At 43.6% G+C, this 23,567-nt stretch overlaps 1 protein-coding gene across 3 annotated transcripts in view; it reads right to left on the bottom strand.

The window, feature by feature from the left end:
- The window catches only part of LOC115133551 (inactive ubiquitin carboxyl-terminal hydrolase 53-like), a 54,965-nt gene that overhangs the window by 19,986 nt on the left and 11,412 nt on the right, over positions 1-23,567 (bottom strand). The window contains exons 2-13 of one of the 3 annotated variants that reach the window (XM_029666909.2): positions 14,410-14,601; positions 13,881-14,253; positions 12,838-12,930; positions 12,486-12,620; positions 10,464-10,574; positions 9,500-9,582; positions 9,272-9,356; positions 8,541-8,687; positions 6,517-6,666; positions 4,168-4,336; positions 2,232-2,384; positions 689-835 (exon numbers count right to left, since the gene is read on the bottom strand). In XM_029666909.2, the coding sequence (XP_029522769.2) occupies positions 689-835; positions 2,232-2,384; positions 4,168-4,336; positions 6,517-6,666; positions 8,541-8,687; positions 9,272-9,356; positions 9,500-9,582; positions 10,464-10,574; positions 12,486-12,620; positions 12,838-12,930; positions 13,881-14,024 (1,417 nt within the window). In that variant the 5' untranslated portion in view covers positions 14,025-14,253; positions 14,410-14,601. Of the gene's footprint in view, positions 1-688; positions 836-2,231; positions 2,385-4,167; positions 4,337-6,516; positions 6,667-8,540; positions 8,688-9,271; positions 9,357-9,499; positions 9,583-10,463; positions 10,575-12,485; positions 12,621-12,837; positions 12,931-13,880; positions 14,602-23,567 lie in introns of those variants that run through there. The other 2 variants (XM_029666911.2, XM_029666912.2) reach the window with 2 other exon arrangements.

Genomic DNA, 23,567 nt, shown 5'->3' on the forward strand with positions numbered 1-23,567 from the left:
CACTCAACACATTGAAATAGCACCTCCAGACAGCAGCTAGGAATCCAAATAGAACAGGGTATACACTCTACCACAGTATCCAGTAGTGAGATCGAGAACGGTACGTGGAAGGGCCTGATTCAAAAGGGAGGGAGACATGATACCCATCCTGACACATTGCTCCCAAACCACCCTGCCTGGTAGGCCATTCCAGTGCACCGCTGGTTTGTTGTGCACATTTATGGTGGTAATGATGGATTGCATGTGTACTGTGTAGAGCATTGTGTCAAGGATCATTTTCTATTTTCATGTGTGTGTGTGTGTGTGTGTGTGTGTGTATAGTGCAATGCCACTATCATTTCATATCAGTTACTTTTCCTCCCTGTGTGTGCGCGCGTGTGTTTTTATTTAACCTTTATTTATACAGGTTTTTTTTCATGGAGTTAAAATCTCGTTTTCAAGAGAGACCTTGTCCAACAGCAACAGGGTGAACAAAGATTCAGACAAAACAACTTACATACACTAACACAACATTGAACAAAACTAGACACACACGATACAACAATTACATAAAAACAAATGTCATAACTCAAAAAAACAGCTGTCCTAAAGACAATACCACTCTTCTATGATATTTATGTCGACCAAGGACATGTGTATGTAAAGTGTGTGTGTGTGTGTGTGTGTGTGTGTGTGTGTAGCGCCATACCTCGGTAGCGGGCGTCCTGTCTCCTCCTCTCTGTCCTGTCCTGGTCTCTCTTGGAGGGGTGCATTCCCCGGACCTCCCCTGCCTTCATGACCACCTCTCTGGAGATGTCCTTCAGACGGCTCTTAGGATCACTGGTGCCCAGCTTCACTGCACAACAGGGGAAAGAAACACATTCTAGACCACATTCTATTTCAGTCATTTTGAGAAACAGAGTGACTTCCAATAGACAACACACCAAAAGGAACAAGCCGTCAAACACGAAGGGGTAAAGTCCTTTCTACTGTACATCTAATCCCAACACAAACTACAGTCACTTAAGCCACCCCCAACCCATCTTCCACCTCCACTACTCCTCCCTTCCATCCCCTGACTAGCCCCCTGGAGGCATTGAACAGTGCTGAGTTTAAGGAGTAGTTTAGGGCCGATCGATGTGATGTACACGCCGTGCTTTTCTGCATCACGGGGGGGAAATGCACTGAGATGGAACCCGCAGAAGAAATTCTCTCTCCTTCTATCCTCCCTAAGTCTCATCTCTGTAGCCTCTTCTCGTAAAGTAGGAGAAAGTCGGATACAATGGATAGAACTAGAAGCATGTGGCTGCGGTCGTTGAAAATGGCAAACAACTCTGTGTAGCACAGAAAATGTGCTAGAAGAGGCTCTGTGTGAATAAGAACTGAAGGTTTCGGCTTCGCATTGAAATCAATGACGAGACAATTTTGCAAATTGCACAGTCACTCTATTGCCTGGATAAAGTGTCATGAGGACAATTCATCACTTTTCCCACAAGATACTTGACTGCTATGATTATTATTTTCAGTCATTCGGGGTGGCCTTGCTGTTCTCAAAAGCCCTGAGCGACTGGTAACTTTTCCAGTGCTGGGGGATAGAAAACATTCAAAATGCATCATATTGAGCTGATGGCTTTAAGCAGGGAGTAACAACAAAGGGGGACCTAAACAAGGACAGACGTTACGCAATCCTTCGTAATCACAAAGGAATGTGCAATAATAACTACGGCTTGTGTCCCAAATGGCGCACTCTTTCCACTATAGTGCACTACTTTTGACCCTGGTTAAAGGTAGTGCACTATATAGGGAATAGGGTGCTTAAAAGAGTCTGCCCTTATGCTCTTTCCTTGCTTCTCTTGTCATCGCTTGCCTCTTCTCCTTGGAGGTGTACGTGCTCCTGATCCCTCACTCCCATGTGTCCTCATTCCCTTCCATCATAAAGGTCACTTTTCAAACTCTGCCCCATCTCCCTCCCAGGCCTTACTCCTCCTCTCAAAGGCTGTCCTTCTACCCTCTTGGCTGTTCTTGCCTCTATCCATGCTCCACCCCCCTCACTCTATAGTAACTCTAATCTACCTGCAATCTTCTCTACCTCTAACCCTGCCACATCTTTCAGTCTCTTCTCTCAATACCTATCATGTACCTCCCAAATGTCTCACTCTGATAATACCCATTTTCCATAGCTATGTGTAGAAATAACCATTCCTCTTCCTGTCTCCCATCATATCCCCCCCGTCCCCAACCCCTTGTCGTACCTGGTCCACGACCCCCGCCAGTCTGGCCACTGCCCCTGGTAAAGGTGGAAGGGGTCTGGCTATTCTGTTTGAAGCTGCTGGGGCCCAGCAGTGCATTCAGGTTCTCCCTGGTCAGGTCCAGTTTCTTGGGGCCCGGAAGTGGAGAGGAGGGCGCTGGTTGGTCAAAAAGGAGGAGAGGGACAGAATCTTTTATTTTATTTTTTACATATGGATGGCCTATGTCTCTTCATGGATCCGTTTCTACTGGTAAGACAAACCAGGGTGGGGATCAATTCCAACAAGCAATTCTTAGGTATTATGTAAATAAGCTTCCTATTACCATTACGTTTCAGTTCATTCCAAAAATCTCTGGAAAAATTTCAATTAAAAAAATTAATTGTTTAGTGCGACCCAATTAACATTTTGAAAATGTAACGGAACATTTATATTTCTTCTAAAGCACGCCTCTGAAGGCCAGTGAGCCGCAGTCACCATCACGACCTGGGGGCGAGGCCAGCTCAGAGAGTTAGAGAGCAGATCATTAAGGGGGATAAACCCCACCCCAAACAAATCCAGAGGTTTTTAATCCTCACACAGAAATGTTTAGCTGTACAAATGTACAACTTCTTGACATTGCCAACATTGACGGGTATTATGGTCGAGGTCGTATATATAATTTTTTTAATTAAAAAAATATATATTGTTCAATGCCTTCTGCTCATGAACTCTCGTAGTTCAGTTTCAAATCAAGCATTGAGTGGTACAGAAAGGTTGGAACACCATTAGCTAATTCACTAATAAACAGTAATCCAACTAGAGTGCAAAATTCTGGGAACTTTCCTCAAATTGACAGTTTTTCCAGAAATCCCGGTTTGGAATATTCCTGGAATCAGGAAACAATAAGCAGGGAATTTGGGAATCCTCCAAACAGGATTTGGGGAATTTTAGTTAAGTTACTGGAATTTTGCAACCATAAATCCAACTGAAGTGATGGGCATCCCAAACTTGTTTTGAAGTCCAGCACGTATTTGTAAAGTCAGTCACTTTTGTCAACCCAACGTATTTTCTGGTCATACAGTCAAAACAGAAAATCTCAAGCACATTGAGAGACTTCAAAATGCCAAAATTGTGGCCCGAACAGACCCATCGACCCAATCATATTAACAAAACAGAATTCTACACTGCAACATGTACTGTAGTCCCCCCCCCATCTCTCCGACTGAATGTGGTGAGGCTAACACTCCACAGAAAGCAATTCATGTGCATCCGGAACAGGGCTCAAATTTAGACCAAAATAGTTCAAGGGGATGCTAGCCAAAAAAGTTTGAAAACCACTGCTCTGTGGCAGTGGTGGTCATTTGGCTAGTACACACTGTTAAAAGGAAGTTGTAACCACAGTCACACACCATTGGCAACACTTGCTGACATGAATTCCAAATTGCTCTTGCCGGAGATCTCTACTCATATAAGCACTTATTTTAGGACCCCCACTTTTAGGACCCCCTCTCGCTGAGAATTTACTGCACCGACTTAAATATAGCATCCCCATGTTAAGCATGAATTAAAAGGAACTGTGAATTATAAAGGTGGTGTGTGGTTCCTGGGAATCGTCTCGAGTGAAGCTAAGCGGGTCGTTCAACCATTTTGGAAAGGGGGGCCATTTGAATCTGGTCTCCAAAAGACCTAAACCAAGACCACGAGATAGAGACTGCATCGCCATCGCAAAAACACCAGAAGTCACATCATGGGTTGATGACACCATGACAAGTGATTGTACAATTGACTTAATATTGTTGGCATCCTGAAAAAATATATATATTTGTGCATAATTTTGATATACGCAAATTTGAAAGCAGTTATTTCCCCTCAATGTGCTGTAAAAGTTCCATGACTCTAGGGGTAGTGTGTAGTTCTTCCTATAAATGAAAAAAAGAATGACACTTTGTCCGATGTATACCTTGGACGTCTCCGTTGACGGGGGACTTGTAGCAGGACTGGTCAGTGTTCTGGCGCGAGGTGTCGTCTACGGAGATGGCGCTGCCATCTGGGTTGGAGTAGAATAGGAGGAGGGGTTGGAAGTGGCCTTTGGTGCATTTGGTGACCACATCTTTCCACCGGGTCCCAATCTAGGATAGGGGAGATGAGACTGGGAGGTCAATAGGAGACTCACATGAAGAGTGTGTGTGAGTGTGTGTGTGTATGTGTGTGTATGTGTGTGTGTGTGTGTGTGTGTTCCTGCTTGACAGGCAGAAAAGCAAAATGGCATTTTCCCAATGTGACAAGAAAATAAAATGTTCCCCGTGTCTTACTGGCACCGACCAGTTTCCTCATCTCATTAGACAGAGAGGTCTTGTCAGAAGCCAAATGTGTCATTTAGTGCCAGTCAATACACATTACTACTTTTGAAGAGACTATTTATTTGATGAGCATCAGTTGCCAAAACCTAACTATGTAAATGTTAGGTACCTTGGAGTACACCGTGCAGAAAATGCTGACTTGTAATTGGTTCATACATTTAAAAGGACTTGGGCTCTAAGAAATGTTATTAACGGAGTACATACTATCTTATGCCTCATTTAAATTGATAGTGCACAAACAAAAACCCCAGAGGACAAATGTTGACAATGCTTGCTTGAATTCAGGGACATTCTTTGAACCACTACCCTGAAAACATATGGTGACCATCGACCAGGCATGTCACAAAAAGGGTTCAGGGAGGAAATGTCATTTTAGAATGTCCAAGGAGACATTGTTGTGCACTGCGAAAGCACATTGCCCCTTTGTCTTGGATCTTAAGTGAATATTATGCGTTGAAGCAGTTTCACAATCACATTAGCTGAGCAGAGTTAAGTGCGTGCCTCACTACAAAACGCCACAGAGGCAGACTGGAGGCTAACAGATGCTAGTGTACTCCTTAATTAACCAAAGGAAGGAGAAGGAGAGAGGAGCAGAAGGTGTGAGAGAGAGAGACAGGAAGGAGAAAGAGCAAGAAAGGAATGTGACAGTAAAATGGGGGGGGGTCTAATTAAAAGATGGAGAGAGGGTGCTCAAAGTTGACATTTTTCATGTTGGCCACTGATCCCCACCTGGGACAACAACAACAACAACATAGGCTTAGTGGAACCACTGAACCACTGCAATAACTGATACAAGCAATTATGACAGTCAACAAACTGCAACCATAAATGTCAAATATAAATATAGTTTTAAAAGCCATCCATAAACTGTAGGGTATTTCTGCTCATTACTTGGTGTGAGGCCGTAAGAGAACGAGCAGCAACACAGCAGGTCTATGGTGTGTTATTTGGTTGGCTCGGGTGCTGTGCTTGTAGCACTCTGTCCCAGTCGGGCTGAAGTGCATACACAGCACAAGCTGCTGCTGCTGCTGGATTGACTCCGAGCCAGCCAGCCTCTGCACCGCAGTCCAATCAAATGGACTGGACACAGACACACCCAGTGTTGTGCATTATCATTCTCACATATGCATGCACACACAACATATCAATTCTTACCGTAAGTCATTTCAATTTGATATCCTGAAATGTGGAAGTCCACTAAACAGTGTAGCTCAACTGTGGATGACTGATGCAATTAACTAGGGAAAGACTGAAGGTGCTTCCACTGGGAAAACCTAATACTAGTGCTGCTGCTGCGTGTGTGTGTGTGTGTGTGTGTGTGTCCACCCTTGCAAACATGTGTGGGTGTTGGTGGTGGTGATTATTGCAGACTGTTCAACCCCACTGAAGAGTCATCAACCCGGGGGTGGTGAAGAAAGATCGATGTGGCCCTTATAAGAAGATGGTGGAGATAAGAGATGGCTCAGGGAGCTCCCTGCTCTCATTCTCTTGTAAAACAGTCTCCTTTTCATCAGCTCAGACGAGTACATTTCTGCACTTTGAGTTGTTGTCTAGGGAGGCTTTAGCTCCAGATAATAGCAGATTTTTATCCCATGATATTATACATCAGCTTCCTGGAAAATCCTCTCATGTCAGACTGTATTCCTGATTTTATTTCAAATCAACTAGTTGAATCTTTCCCTTTAAAGAAAGTTACCGACAAAAATGTTACTTTAGTTACTTGGTGAATTCCTTTTTCTAGTCATAGTGTCAGAGAGGGAGTGTGTGTGAACCACTACAGCAAACGAGACAGAGGCTAGTGCGTGTGGGGTGCGCCTGTCCATGCATTTATACGTGTGTGGTCCAAGCAGCATACGTTAGCACAGCGAAAGATGCTATGAGTGTCGGTTGAGGTGTAGTGTTTTTACTCCCTTGCTAGGAGGACTGCATGTCTTTTTCCCCTTCCTCACCTCTTTGACTGTGGCGTCGTCGAAGAACACCCATTTGGCGGACTTGGTGTGGAAGGCGAAGGCACAATAGTGGCGACTGGAGTAACAGATCATCCCAACCAATTGAAGCTCTCCCTTTTTGGCATGCTCGTCTGTCACCCGGTAGAAGAGCTGCGGACACACACACTTACAATTACTTTATTTGGACAAATTTTGCCCAAAACACTCCCACCCTGCCCATGAGTATTCTTGCCTAAGACTTAAAGACTTAAGTTGGCTCCCCGAACTTTAGCTCAATGGACTAACAGTCTTATCACACAGCAGAATCTTCTCAGTCAGATATACAGCATTTTACCAAAAACATTCATGTTTGTCATCCACACGGTAGCATTTGGACAGTAACATTGCCCTTCAACTTGGACTATTGCTGGCATCGCCTGCATGGTAAATTTACACATCTCTAGCTGCTCAGGCAATCGTCAGTATAATGTCATCCTCCCACCAGTTTGAATAAACCGCTGGATGAGGAGGTTGTGAAATAGCCTCTTGTTTTTCCTGAATGGCTGGTTCTCTTTGGTCATGGGAGACAATGGATTCCTAGGCAGGGGGAGGTTTTCTCCAACACCCAGCACAGTCACATGAACAGTACAAGTATGAATCAAGCCCTTTGTGGTACTTGGTGGTGGGGGGGGGGGGGGGGTTCTGCTAGACGAGCTAGACTAATCCAGTATTGGAATGCGCTCAAAACAAGGAGAGGGGAAAAGAGGAATCTGTGCTTGTAGTATTCAAGGGAGATGGTGTTGTGTAATATGTTGTTCCTGGCCTATGACAGTTTGTTCTAGATTTGTAGCAGGTTTCAGTGAAGCTCATTTCCTTTTATTCTTCAAGGAACAGGGGCAGTGTCAGCCAGAGTTGAGTGCTACAAATTAAACCTCCTGTACGCCCATGCCAAGGACACTCTGTACTCCAACATGGACTCACACACACCTTCCAGACACACACCATTCTCTTAAACATAATATACACACATTCACATGTAATTTTTCTCTGATTCTCTCACAAACAAATCGCACACAAACACTGTACTCTTCCATCGTGGTACTGAGGGGGTGTTGACACGATCTGGCCATGCAGCAGGGGCTTTTTGATCAGCGGCGTGGGCCAACTGGGCATTGCACCACGCACTGCTTACGCAACGCTCCGACTTACGCAGGGATAAAGCCCACTTTATTTCCCCCATATGCTCCATGGCACCGAAATAAACTGACCCCAACACAACCAGGGCAAGGAACACCAGCTGTGGAGGCTCCAACAAACAAACAAACAAACAGAAAAAGACAGAAAGCAAATAGAGTAAAACCAGAATGCAGTGATTTGAACCATATTTTAGGAGCTCGACCAATTCTAAATAGTGTATTATTGTTGTTTTTCCTATTTCCAGGGTTCCCATTTTGGGGGGGGTAAGGTGGACATTTTGTTTGGGTGCAATCACTGCTTTGGCAATTTTAATCACACTACATGACTAATCTGTTTTATGATGGGCTGACAGAGAATTAGACATGTTTTAATCTTATGTGGAGGTTCTTGGCCATCACTAACTTTTTTCACAGGTCTTTGGCCCCGATCAAAGATCCAACTTTGTATTGCCCAATGGGTTTTTTATGACAGTGATTGGAAAAGTACACTTCTCCACTGTCTTTGAACCTTTTTTAGTTTCTCTACGACCCATCACTTTCAATAAACAAAACACAAGAGCAGACTGAAAGCGCTACATCAGTGTTTCCAAAACTCAGTCCTGGGGACTCCAAGGGGTGAACGTTTTGGTTTTTGCCCCAGCCCTACACAGCTGATTCAAATAATACAAAACTTAATGATGATTTGGTTATTTGAATCAGCTGTGTAGTGCTGGGGAAAAACCAAAACGTGCAACCCTTGGGGCCTCCGTACCAAGTTTGGGAAAGACTACACTACAATATTGAACTGATCTTCGTAATAATATAATCAGTTTGTTGTGCTTTTTGTCCCTGCTGGCTTGCCATCCTTACCCCAGAGAGGTTGAGGTGTGGCCCCAGCGAGCGAATGACGTCCTCCGTGAGGTCTGACTGGTCTGAGTCCCACACGAAGCCGATGGTGACGATCTCCGGGGAGTTCATGAGGACTCGGCGTATCTTGATCCTCTGGCCACAGTTACTCTGGTGACAGCGAGAGAGGGAGGAGACAGATAACTAGGGGAGCAGAGCTAACTAACCAGTTTAGCTAACAGGGCCGGGACAATACCGGTATTGCGATACTCATTTGAATCGTGGCAAAGGAAACAAACAGAAAGTGGATTTCACATCTTTAGGAAAACAGCCCTAATGTTGGAAACAAACATCATTATGGTTGTCATCCAGAGTCACATGTCCTTATTTTCCAAGCTATAGCACACAATATTTTACATACAGCAGGTTTTTAAAGGACCAAAGAGTTTGATCGGCTTTGTGTTTTCATTTTTGCCATGGGAAAAAATATTGCGATACTGCTATCGTCCCAGCTCTATTAGCTAACTAACCAGACAACTAAGTAACAAGAACCCTAAATACCACTTCACAGTGGGGGTTCTGCTGTTGTCTTGCTAGTGACTTTCCAACATCGCCCCCTACTAGTTGTCTAGTGTGATGAGAATGGAGCTGCATCCTGACTTGAGATAGTTTAGATAGTTGAGATAGTTTTTGCACAAAACTGCCATTGACATCAATGTATGATTTTCTTAATGCTTGATAGGACAGACACTTACCGGACAGTTGCGGGAATCCCCGATGGTGCTAGCCGCTTGCAGCAGCTCTCCAAATGACTCGTCCCGCCTCTGATAAACCTGTTGACTGAGAGAACCAGAAAGAGAGTGAGAGAAAGATATGAGAGAGAGCGTTTACAGAGAGTGACAAAGCTACAAAAGTCACTCAGTAACCCTAAGAGGAACATGGAGAAATGTGTGTTTTGTGTGACGTCAGTAAGCATGGCTTACCAGAGGGCAGTGGTGGAGACATAATGCACTAGCTCAGTGAAGGGCAGGGGGTCGGAGGATGCCCCACAGCTACGGCACACAGACTGCAGGGGAGAGGGGAACAGGAACACCACACAGACACGTGGCCGTTAGCTAGGCGCCGCTTAGCCACTGCCAAGCACTAATTATCAAGTCAGCGTGTCATTTCACGAGGTGTTGTAGTTTGGGGGCAGTTATGGGGAAATTACTACTTTAGGGTGTTTGTGTGAACTGTGATGGAAGAGAGTGGATTGTTTGTCAGTTGAGAGGAAAAGTGGCAGGCGGGGTGGGTTGTGTTTTGTGTCCAGTCTTCAGACGTCATCTATTGCCTCCTTTCTCAACACTGGGCCACAGCACTGCTGGCTTTTACACTATAGGGCCTCTACCGAAACATCAAAGCAACCCTCCTGCTGGAGAGCTACTGGGGTATACAGGTGTTTTGTTCCAACCATACTGTAACTGTAGCACAGCAAACTATCCGCTACAGTGCACTCGAACACAACGCGCTCTGACCCCAGCGGTCCCAACACCACACAACACCCGATTCCACTAACCTGTTGAGCAGCTGATTAACGGAATCAGGTGTGTAAAACCGTGCTGGAAGAAGAGCTTGCATATCTACTTGCTCTCAGAGTTGGCCACCTATGCATCACCATCAAACCCTGCATCAAAGCTGTCTGATACGTTGACGACAGGACTGCTCTGGGATTTAGTGAGATGAACATCATACCGGCAGGGAGGGATCTTAGGAAAACCCCCCTCTCTATTCCAGAGTAGCAGCCCCACTCTGGAGACGTGACGAATTGGGTAGCTCCTATCTCAGACAGTGATCCATGTGGCTGCTGCTGTACCCCCGGATGGTGTGTGTGTGTGATCCCTGTGCCTGCAACTGGATATGGACCTGTGTGTGTGTGTATGCTTCCACATGCTAGGAGTTTCCTTTAACCTGTTCGTAGAGTGTCATGGCAAACTTCTGGTGTGTGATGCAGGACTTTGAGGTGCAGGCATCTGTCTCCTCAGGCACAATGTGCAGGTGGATCCGTTCCAGAATATTCTCCTGTGGAAATATACCATGACAATAAGAAATGGGTCAAAACAAAACGTGTAATAGTTTTCACCAAATCACCATTAGCAAAGTTAGCTTGATCTTATCCAAAGGAATATTCACATTTTCAAATTGAAACTTTGGTAATCGCCCCCCTCTATTGAAATATTAGCAATCATCAGCTAATTATTTTTTCCTCAGCATGTATCGCCCTCAACTCACCCTCAGCTATACACTTATCTCCTTAATGTACCAGTAAAGAGAAAAATAAAGTCTGGTAAACCAATACTTCCCCCCCTGATACATCTGTATAAACCTGTATTGTTTTGTGACATTTAACAGCTAGGGAGTTATGCAGTGCCTCACTACTTTAGTTAAGGAACCAGTCTGAGTGCAAGCGGCCTCCACTTGAAACTCACACGTTGCTACAGAATCCCACTGGGTTTATGAAAGAGTCAGGCTGCTTTTAGACCTTCACCATTTCGAAGCGATTTAATCTGACACTGGCTAATTCTGCTCAGAAATTAATCCAAGTCGTACTGGCTGAAGCATTACAGGGCCTTGATTTGGTCTTTAATTTACGCATGTGAACCTAAGATTCACATGGTTATTAGGTCCTTAGGAAAAAGAGAGAATGGCTATATGCAGGGCCTTGCCAAATCTGAACATGCACACAGCGAAACGTACATTGAGAATTAAACCAGTTGTAACAATGTTAGAATGATTCAGATGACATGCCTGACCAAATTGCAGGTAAAAAATAAAGGGAGAAAACCCTGTGATCTCACGTTACATTTCTATTCTAGCTATATCATTAAAACAGGGTTGTTGCCAAACTGAGAATGGGACATTGGTTACAGGACAAACATTTCATTTTTTGTTTTGTCTGGCACCTGACCACCACCTTGGATTTGATTGGATTGTGGTTCTTTCTAAATCATTGTTTATTCAAAACAAACTGCAGTACGAGACGGAAACCACAGGAGTCTGAGGTAAATTTTTACTAACGGCCTGTGTGAGTAGTTCCCTGTGTTGCCGGGGAGCTCGGAGAGTGGGCTCATTGGTTATTTGGTTTGGCTGGCCTCTCTTTTTCTCATCACCTCCTGTTCTACAGAGAACGAGAGACTTAATTTTCAAATCCATTTATCCTCCACTGTAGAATGAGCCCTCCTGAGTGAATGACCTCCCCACTCGAGAGCTGCTGCGCTGAACAGAAAATGAGTGTACGTTTGTGCTGAGTAGGTTTACAGCAATTTCACTACGGCGTCAAACCCAATACTCGCAGACAGAGAACACAATGTACTGGGGTGTACCGTCCCCTAATCCCTATGGCTAAAGAGGAACAAATCATTAGCGAAGATGAAGTCAAAAACTAGATGTAATGGTACAGTAATATTCCTAAATCCTGGATGTTTCTTAGTTGGTGTTGAAGCGTCTGAACATTCCAGGGTCTGAGCTTGTAATGACATTCTCTCTGTTGGGTCTAGAATGAGTGTTAAAAAGAACAGGGTAAGAAAGCATTACTACTACAGTGGAAGTACAGTGGAACTAAGCACAAGTGGACTGAATAGTTATGGTTATAATGAATCATTCAGAGGGCTCATAGAGACATCTCTAAACCACTCGGAGTGATGCTGCATACACAGTGAGGAAACCGTAAAGGCCCAAAGATGGTGCTTCTGCTTCCATAACCCACCACCATTATATATTACGGGTTGTGTCGAGGAGATTGGTGGGAGAGGGGACAGGGCTCTTTCAGACGGTGACCTTGCTGAAATCTTTGTTACAGCACGTCTGCCCTCATATATCCCCAACACACATTCCAGTCTATCCCTGGGGAGGCCCCAGTCGCCTCCGCTCAGAGGCGCCCCTGGATACCTGGGTTAAGCCGGTAAGCTTGGTCGATCACCATGGGAAACTTACGAAGCACTCTGCAGCATCGTCCATGAAGCCGAGCTGAAAGCGGTGCTCGTCCTTAAAGGTCTCTGCCAGAGCATGACGCAGGTTGTCCGACGGCAAAGCGCGCTCCCGACTGTGCTGGAACTGGGAGAAGATGCCCTGCAGAAAAGGGAATTAACCAGACCATTCATTTAATTCAAGGTTTCTGAACAAACCTAACTGACTTTCAAGAACCTGAAAATGAAAACATTTTAAATGAATTATTAACAGCAGTTCAAGGGACAACTACGTGTCAGCAACAATAAAGCCCTAAAAAGTAACTTTAATATATTGTGATTGCTTGCAACAACTGTAAGACTTGATGTAGGGTGCATACCTTCAACGCACAGAAGATGCAAGAGTCTCCGAGACAGAAGTGCCCAGGAAGCTGCCTTAGACTGCGTCTGAAGATGTCCAGCTGCCACAGCACCTGAACAATGGATGAAGAAAATATATTGACAAAGTATTGTCATGTTCATTAAGTGCTCATTATCCACACCCAACTCTCATTATAACCCAGACTTGCCCAGCTAATCCTTCCTGATAACCTTTGATGAAAGACAGGTTTTAAATGGGATTTGTTTTAGAAAACAATTTTTCAGTTCCAAATGTGACACTTGAGGGCCAGTTAATATTTATGGGTGGAAATCAAGGTTTATCCAACTTTACTTCACCTATTCTCAAACATTCTCAACCATAGATTTGGGGCTAGTGATGGCCTTCCTTGGTAGATGGTGCTTAGATTTAAAAAGGGGTCTCTGGTTGAGTCAGGCCATGGAGGAGGACAGAGGAAGGAGGGAGAATAAAGGAAGGCTACTGTTCCTTGGAAACATAGCCCTCGGTGTCAGACATCGTCACCCAGCTCAGCCATGTCTCGCCCCCTGAGTCACAGCCTGGAAGAGTGACCTCACCGCGGGATGATTGCACCAGTCAACCCTGTCGACAACTGCCATCCCACGAGCCAAAAACAACCTTCCAGTAACTTGCCGGGACATACTGACAAATTTACAGTGACTAAGCTATGGGCTTTGAGGCTGTAAAGTAATGCTGGTGTTGGTAAATATTTTTGTCCGGGGGGACATGCTGTCGAGTCCTTTCTTAAAACTATGCAACGCTAACATGAGTGATGTAGCCTACTGGAAATGAGAACGTTTTGTATCGACTCGGCTTACCAGGTGTTGCAATAAAAGGATTTGGCATTGTTGCCAGTTTTTACTAATGTCCCTAATCAGAGATTAACAGTGTCTCTAGATCCATCCCATTGTTCTGGATACATAACCATTCAAAAACAAAGCATTTCTGTTCATGGCCATTACCTCTGCTGCATATGAAGAAAACATGCAGTAACAATTTACTATTTATTGGTAAATTAGGACTCACCTGCACCGCACTGTTGAGAAAGCAGCTGTTCTGCCCCGGCTCGTTCAGCAGGCCTTTTGTGGGGGCTAGAGACAGCATGCTCCCCGGCTGGTACGATTTGGCGAGATTGCCCCCCGGCTTTCTGAAGAACTTGGCCCATGCCATTTGATAGTGTCTGCCTTTGGACGGGAGTGGAGTGACTCGGTGAGGCAGACTGGGGCTCGTTGCTGGTAGCGGTGGGATCCCTCGCCCAGTCAAGAAACGAACCCCGACAATCTGAGGCTACGTTATTCCGCTATCAGCAGCTATTTTCCTGCTACACATGGGCGACTACTGCCACCTCTCCACAGCTCGATAGGAAGGTAATGTTACCTTGTCCACCACTTGGAAAAGTCTGAAATGTCACAAAAAAAAAGTATTTCTATTTTAAGTCACTGGCTAGGAAGTCTTTTGAGTCCAGAGAAAATCCTTTCAAAACAGATTGCTAGTCTGATTGTTCTTATGCATAGCCGTTTGACTCCTGAAGTAGGGGTGTTAGACATTCTCCAACCTGGATCATTCTGCACTGGGGATTCAGTACAGGGATGGGAGGGGCTGTGGGTCCCGGTTGTCTCTGGGGGCTCTCCACATTGGCCTGACGTTATAGAGCAGTCAAATAGAATTGATCGCCCCTTTCCAAGGTTCATCCATAGCGAAGATCTATCCAGGCAGTTCTTACCATTGGATGTCAATTGGGTCTGATCTGTAAAAGTAAGAGTGAAAGGAGACTTGAGTCACAACAAAAATAATAATTTAACTGAAAACAAATGAATATCCAGGAGAAACATTCTCTCGAGGACCTATTGTGCAATACTGTATGACCTTTATTGAAAAAGGGGTGTTTGGATCCTTCTAGTCAGTAAATTATATTTCTGGCAATAGTAAACATCAGGCTTCACCGAGAAATCAGGTCACAAATTCCAAAGTTCACCAAACTAAAATATTATAGGCAACTGTGCATACATATTACATGCTGTAAAGCTTAAACCTTTCGTCACCTTGTCACTTTGAATAGTCGTGCCCCAGCTTCCGAGTTGAAGGTTAAACAATAAATGGGAGCTATGCCAAGTTACACGGTAATATCATCTGCCCAGTAAACAATGTAGTGCAAATAAGATACTTGCAGCACGCCTTCCTTCAGGTTCAATGCCTGGTCAATGGCCAGTCGTTCAACATTAAGCCACATAGTGCCTCTCATAGCCATGCCAACGTGCGTGTTCGCCTTGGAGCAGACTTAGCATTAGGCTAACATGGCAGACAAGGCATTATCCTGCCCAGCCTGACCTACTGCTCACCATCTCCTCTCAAAAACATAACCGGGAAACGTGTCGTCAACCATTTGAGATTCAGTTGATCCTGGAAGCAGTGCAGCCCACATGCTCAAGGGCCTACTGGCACACTGAACTTCAAATGCAATAACCGACCCGTAAGGCAGCCACGACAGAGACAACAGAGCCGTTTCCCAGAATGCTGCCGGTGTCATCTGCAATGTGTCATCTGCTCGCTTTGGACATGCTGGTTAAGGGTTGTTTAAGTACAATGCATGTACATATACTGTATTTGTGCTAAAGGAGCTGGGCAATTCAGTACCAAGGTTATTAGGGTGACACATCCCACTGGGGAACCAGCAGACCACAGTCAACCAACAAGCTTCCTAAACCATGTGGTGTTTTGTTGTTCTTATCTGTCTGTTTGAAACTTGTAAATGTTAGCTGAGGAACACTAAGGATTCTATACAAATCTGTATTCTATTCACATTAGTGTTACTTATATAGCTGAAAATATGGTTAGGGGAAATTCAGACAAGTGGGATAATCACAGGAAATGATCTAGAAGCTATAAAATGACACTGATCAGCAGTTTCCACTGTCATACAATTCATACTTCTGTTTTAAGTTAGGCACCTCTGAGTACATGATGATGCAAATCCTGTATTCTACAGCTCACAAGCACCCATGTAGACCAGTGAAGTGCCATTCATTGCTTAACAATCAACAAATAGATCCACAGCATTAGTAATCGACTGCAACAGGTAGATATTGTGTGTTAAGGCATGCAGTCAGAAACGGACTGGCCATAGGGCAGTTCTGGCAAATGCCAGATGGGCTGGTCCATCTTTAGGGGTTTTATGTGGAGAATTATCATCATTTGGACTTCCTGACAGGCCGCCTCCAGGTGGTGAAGGTAGGCAACAACATATCTGCCACAATGATCCTCAATGGGGGCCCCCCAGCGGTGCGTGCTTAGTCCCCTCCTGTACTCCCTGTTCACCTACAACTGCATGGCCAAGCATAACTCCAACACCATTATTAACTTCTTTGGGCTCATTGGGGCGCTAGCATCCCACCTCGACAACATCCGGTGAAATTGCAGAGCGCCAAATTCAAATGACAAAAATAGTAATAAACACTCATGAAAATACAAGTGTTATACATTGGTTAAAACCTTTACCGGATCAGTGGGTCCCCTGCGGGACGGTTGAGCTAAAGTAGGCTAATGTGATTAGCATGTTGTAAGTAACAAGAAAATGTCCCAGGACATAGACATATCTGACATTGACAGAAAGCTTAAATTCTTGTTAATCTAACTGCACTGTCCAATTTAGAATAGCTCTGACAGTGAAAGAATAAAATGCTATTTTTTGAGGAGAGTGCACAGTTATGAACTTGAAGATGTATTAATAAACCAACTAGGCAGCCTTGATACAACATTTTGAACAGAAATACAATGGTTCATTGGATCAGTCTAAAACTTTGCACATACACTGCCATCTAGTGGCCAAAATCTAAATTGTGCCTGGGCTGGAATAATACATTATGACCTCTTGCATTTCAAAGATGTTATAAACATGTGTTTTAAATGCAAAATAATGCATGTTTTTGTCATTGTATTATTATCTTTTACCATATCTAAATGTGTTATAATTCTACTAAATTAATTTCACATTTCCACAAACTTCAAAGTGTTTCCTTTCAAATGGTATCAATAATATGCATATCCTTACTTCAGGTCCTGAGCTACAGACTGTTAGATTTGGGTATGTCATTTTAGGCGAAAATATATATCTTTTTAAAGAGGGATGGATCCTTATTAATCCCCTGTGGATTTCAGTTTGTGACAAAACATGCAAATGTATAGTGTGGAAAGAATCATTGTACCATCTAAATTGCTGTGACATATTTTCAGCTGGTGTACAAAACCAAAAGTAAGAGGCAAAACTTAAGAACAGGAAGCATAGAAATACCGCACATAGAACAGATCTATTGCTTACATATTGCAGCTTTAAAATGAGTCTTTGTTAATGATGGCAAGACTTGTTAATAAAGCACAGTGTGGCTTGATCACTTATCCTTGGGTCTAACAAAAAGTGCAGACATGCAAAATCCACCAACAAACATCTGATCTCAATGAAAAGCACATTCAACTGAGATGGCAGGCCTTTCAAGGGGCCTATCCATCACATCTCTATTGGATTCGTTTTGCATATCCTTGTTCAACAACAACTGTAATTTGCATCCCTGACTAGAACTGGAAAGATAAATTACAGACACCGACTTCTTCTTACTGAAGCACTTTTGTGTACGGTCAGTCATTTTCTGTTATTCTGCTTCACAATATTCCTCTAAAATAATTATTTGGTCAACAGTAATATCCTAAGCATTATGTTGATTCGTAGCCAAGTGAGGGGTCACCCGAGTCATTTCACTGGTCTGGATTTTTTGGAATCGACCAAAGCACATGAAGGAGTTGAGACGTCCTTTGTAAAGAGAGAGTCTTGCGAATTCCAAGCGCAAACAAACAAAAAAATTCTCATCATAGCAAAAATGATAAGGCCTTTGAGCAATCAGCTAGAGTGTCTGTTCTGCATCAGCATTTTTGACAGGGTATGTCTGTTAGACATGAACACCGCAAACGTGACCTGGTCAACAGTGTGGGACATTTAAGTCATCTGGTGATGTAATTGATCTATTAGAGATGTGTTGATGAATGGCCTCAGAGGTTTAACTGATGTATTTTATATGGAAATGTCAAGAGCCTTTCATTAGATGGTCTGTCGTCAAACTGTAACATTGCTTTAACATATGTCAGATAAATAATAACAAAACGTGACTGTTCAAGAAGCAGCCACTGGCAATTTTACAGAAACACAAAGCTCAGTGTGTTTTAATTTGACATCAAGTTGCCCTAATACCTGTGTAACAACTTCAATAACTGACTTTCCCACTCTTGTTGCCTCCAATATGAAACTCCCTGAGGCATTTCCATACTGAATCCTTGATGTTAGACAGTGGTGCAGTGTGCCTTTGCTCAATGCAGATCAATACATCATCCCACCTAGCTGGCGCATTACACACCTTTGTGACGGCTAAAGCGTGTCCCTCCCCACAACTCGCCGACTCCGACTCAACGCTGATGGATGGCTTTCCCAATAGGAGAACACATTCAGTGGTGAAACTAGTTCCCTGGGGTGAGAGAATGCCCAGTGCTTTCAGGCTAGCTGCTGCTTTTTGTCCTCAAATCAAATTAGGTATTAACAATGGTCTTTAAATGTATATCATATTCTCTCTGAAGACGTTGCTCATCTTGAGATTCTGGCATATGAGACGATAAAGGAAAGAAATGGTGTGGCTCATTGCACTTTAAATGTATGCAGTAGGATAAATCTATGGGTGTTAATCTTAATGAAAAGTAAAGTATATATATTTTTTCTTTCTTGACATTTTAGCTAAGAGCTGTCTATGGCAGCATAACTTGGATGACTGACAAAAATGTAAATACGGCACCTTAACGTTCGTAATATTCCATGACTAATTTAAAAACATATTCAAACAAGTTGTTTTTCCCAGCACTTTGACCTGTGTGTTATTAAATTAATTAGACCAATCTGTTCCAAATCCTGACTGTGGTCAACTCAACATGTTCAGAAATCACACTTAAAATAACCAAAGACAGCTGCTATAAAAAAATATGTTTTATACTTTTAGAAACTCTTCCACTGTTTGCTATGACGCCCCCCCAGAAATCTTCTTGTTTCACACATTACATGCAAGTGTGAAATGGAAATATCATAAACCCCCCCCCCCCCCCGAGACTGTTTGCCATGACACCCCGCCTGACCCAAAATAGATGAGAACCAGACAGAGCATGTTTTGGAAATAACAAAAGAAACCATGTCCATCCATTGTCACTATACTTACTCATGCACAAAAATATAACACGGGACAAGTGAGGTATCTGATGAACTAACAGCCAAGAACACATTCCTTTATATAAATGTCTAAAGACTACACTTTTCCTCTAGAACCTACAGTTGGTAATAAGATTGTTCAGTTTAAGTTGTTTTCACACAGACTTGGGGAATAAAGGGAATGTTAACTTCCCAAATCAACACTACACAAAACAAATACCTACCAAGGAAACATATTACTGTTGTTTGCAGACACTTCAAAGGTTCAGAAGTTTGCCTTCCTTGCTTATGCTCTCCGAGGTTTTACTCGAGTGTTCTGTTTGTTCACAAAATGACAGCAATTTGGCACTAGCGACTCCTGTGGCGGGCCGGGCGCAACACACGCTGACACGGTCGCCAGTTGTACGGTGTTTCCTCCTACACATTGGTGCGGCTGGCTTCCAGGTTAAGAGGGCATTATGTTAAAGAGGCAGTGCGGCTTGGCTGGGTTGTGTTTCGGAGGACACACAGCTCTCGACCTTCGCGTCTCCAGAGCTCGTACGGGGGTTTCAGTGATGGGACAAGACTAACTACCAATTGGATTCCACGCAATTGGAGAGAAAAAAGGGGGGTACAAAAAATGTAATGAAAACCTACAAAATATTCTCCGTTGGTACTATTGGGGCCTATATGTTCTTGCCAGAAACAATCAAACTGTGGTTAACTGCTTTCAAAGCCATGTTCTGCAAACCTACAGCAAGTTAAGGACTCAGTAGATTGACATACAGTTAGCCGTCCATTAAATCAACAGAGGAAACATCCTTGACCAACTGGAAATGTCATGTCCCTTCCACCCTCATGTAACGGGGCCTCATTTGTCAACCACGTGTACATTTCAAATCAAATAGTAATCAAACTGTCAACATATACACATATTCTCATCGATAAAATCAGAGCCATATTATATTTGAGCGCTACAGCCCTACCGGGCTGTCTATTCAACTTTTATAGTAACAAAAACACTCTCATTTTCTGTATGTTGAAACTGGATAATGACAGTTCGTAAAAGAAAGCCCAATGGAATATATGATCACATTTCTGTAGAGGTCTGGGCAGAATGTTGCAGTGACTTCTTCAAACTAAAAATGCATGCCGCCTAGCGGGTGCCAAACACTGGCCGCGCATTCTGCAAGATTCATTGTCCTTTCTAACTATTTAAAAGTAAATGCTACAGTCCACATCTATGCAAAATAAATGCAAATTGTTGTTCAAAATGCCTCCATTTTATCATTAGGCCTACGTTTGAACGTTTTTATTAGCCTACCATTATTATATTTCCTGTGCAACAAACATCTCCCATTTCCCCCCAAAACAATCAATAAGCCTATTTGCTTGCAATACAGTTGACCAACCTTCTTGAAGTTGTGCGCATGCATGGTTTGGGATTTGCGTGGAGATACGCACACTTTCCCGTCAAGTTCTATGTTAATAACTATCAACCTTTGCGGGAAAATGAGGCCCCTACATCTTCAACAATTCTCCCATGTGGGGCAGACACCAGACAGTTAAAGCCAGCCTTCTCGGTGTTGGCCAGGGTTGAATTTTGAATTCCAGTCAATTCAGGAAGTACACAAATTCCATGTTTTTCATTGAGGGAAATTTGGAATTGGAATTTGGTGTACTTTCTGAACTGAAATTGACCCAAACCTTGGTATTGATCAATTCCAATGTGCGCTCAATACTTCACTGACTACTTAATTTAAAGCTGCCGTTAGGCAAATGCAGTGAAGTGCGAAAGTGAAGAGAAAACCAATGTTTATTGATATCGTCCCCCACACTCGGTCAGAACCTGCCTCACTTTGCTTCCCACACACATTTTTGCTTCAATTGGTTTCAATCGAAAACACTTGTGTATGTCACAATCCCTAGATGTTGCTGCAGAGGCCTTGGCAGTACGACTTCATGAAACATAAAATCCTCAAACCTTTTTGACCATGTAAAAATGCAAGCTGACCATGAGGAAACTGGGCTCAGCTGTGGGGAAATGAAACAAGACCCCTCTGATGAAAATCCTGAAATAACAGAAAGAAACAAAAACTGGAGAATTCCCTGCAGAATGGAGCAAAAGTGGTGCCAGGAAATAATCGCTCACTCAACGTCAACAAAATGAAAGAGCTTCAGGAAACCACAGAGCACGACCCCCCCATCCACATGGATGGGCCGCAGTGGAGAGGGTAAATAGCTTCAAGTTCCTCGGCGTACACATCACTGGCGACCTGAAACAGTCCATTCACACAGACAGTGTGGTGAAGAAGGCACAGCAGCACCTCTACAACCTCAGGAGGCTGATGAAATTTGGCTTGTTCCCCAAGACCCTCACAGACTTCTACAATCGCACCATTGAGACCATCCTGTTGGGCTGTATCACTGCCTGTTACGGCAATTGCACAGTCCGCAGGGTTGTGCGGTCAGCCCAACACGTCACTAGGGGTATACTACCTGCCCTCAACGACATCCACAGTACCCGGTGTCACAGGAAGGCCAAGATCATCAAGGACCTCAGTCACCCGAGCCACAGCCTGTTCACCCCGCTACCATCTAGAAGGCGGAGATGTACAGGTGCATCAAAGTTCGGAGACAACAAAAAAATGCTTCCATCTCCAGGCCATCAGACTGTTAAATAGTCACCACTAGCCGGCCTCCGCCCAGTACCCTGCCCTGCCATATGTATATAGTCATAGAACACGGTTTACAGTGCCTTCGGAAAGTATTCAGACCCCTTGGCTTTTTGCACATTTTGTTACATTAAAGCCTTTTTCTAAAATCTACACACAATAGCCCATTATGACAAATCAAAAACAGGTTTAGAAATGTTCGCTAATTTATAATAATAATTTTTTTTACTCACTGCTTTGTTGAAGCACCTTTAGCAGCGACTAAAAGCCTCGAGTCTTCTTGGGTATGACGCTACAAGCTTGGCACACTTGTATTGGGGGAGTTTCTCCCAGTATTCTCTGCAGATCATCTCATGCTCTCAGGTTGGATGAGGAGCATTGTTGCACAGCTATTTTCAGGTCTCTCCAGAAATGTTAGATCGGGTTCAAATCCAGGCTTTGGCTGGCCTACTCAAGGGCATTCAGAGACTTGTCCCGAAGCCACTCTTGCATTGTCTTGGCTGTGTGCTTAGGGTTGTTGTCCTGTTGGAAGGTGAACCTTCACGTGAGTCAGAGGTCCTGAGCGCTCTGGAGTAGGTTTTCATCAAGGATCTCTCTGTACTTTGCTCCATTCATCTTTACCTCAATCCTGACTAGTCTCCCAGTCCCCGTCGTTGAAAAACATCTCCACAGCATGATGCCGCCACCACCATGCATCACCATAAGGATGGTGCCAGATTTCCTCCAGACGTGATGCTTGGCATTCAGGCCAAAGAGTTCTATATTGGTTGCATCAGATCAGAGATTGAGAGTTTAGGTGTCTTTTGGCAAACTCCAAGTGGGCTGTCATGTGTCTTTTACTGGGGAGACCCTTCTTCCCCGATTATTCAGTTTAGCAGGCAGCCAGCTCTAGGAAGAGTCTTGGTGGTTCCAAACTTCTTCCATTTAAGAATGATGGAGGGCACTGTGTTCTTTGGTACCTTCAATGCTGCAGAAATGTTTTGGTACCCGTCCCCAGATCTGTGCCTCAATTACAATCCTGTCTCGGAGCTCAATGGAAAATTCCTTGGTTTTTGCTGTGACATGCACTGTCAAATGTGGGACCTTTCATAGACAGGTGTGTGCCTTTACAAATCATGTCCAATCAATTGAATTTACCACAGGTGAACTCCAATCAAGTTGTAGAAACATCTCTAGGATGATCAATGGAAACAGGGTTCACCGGAGTTCAATTTCGAGTCTCATAGCAAAGAGTCTGAATACTTGTATTAAAAATAGAAAACAGAAATACCTTATTTACATTTGGTAAAAACCTGTTCTCGCTTCGTCATTAAGGGCTATTGTGTGTAGATTGCTGAGAATTGTTATTTATTTCATAAATTTTAGAATAAGGCTGTAGCATAACATTTGGAAACATTCAAGGGGTCTGAATACTTTCCAAAAGCACATTCTGTATTCTAGTCAAGGTTAACCTTATAAAATTACAGCTGTACACACCTTTTCTATTAATATACTGTCCACACACACAATTTATTTATTTAGATATAAATAACTCTGACATTGCTCGTTAGGATGTTTCTTAATTTCTTCAACTGTTTTGATAGATAGATGAAAGGGTATTGCTGCACTGTTGGAGCTAGAAACACAAGCATTTTGCTGCACCTGCGATAACATCTTCAAATATGTGTACGCAACCCAAATATTTTTATTTTATTTTCCAAGGCAAGCAGAAGTTTCCTGTGTGAACTTCCTGCTGAAACATTCCAGCACGTGGACACTCCTTGAACCCTGTGAAACTGAACAGGTCAGCCACACCTCGCTGAGAGCCACTCAACGAACAGCCCCCAT

Source organism: Oncorhynchus nerka, linkage group LG8 (assembly GCF_034236695.1).
Source record: "Oncorhynchus nerka isolate Pitt River linkage group LG8, Oner_Uvic_2.0, whole genome shotgun sequence".
NCBI lineage: Eukaryota > Metazoa > Chordata > Actinopteri > Salmoniformes > Salmonidae > Oncorhynchus > Oncorhynchus nerka.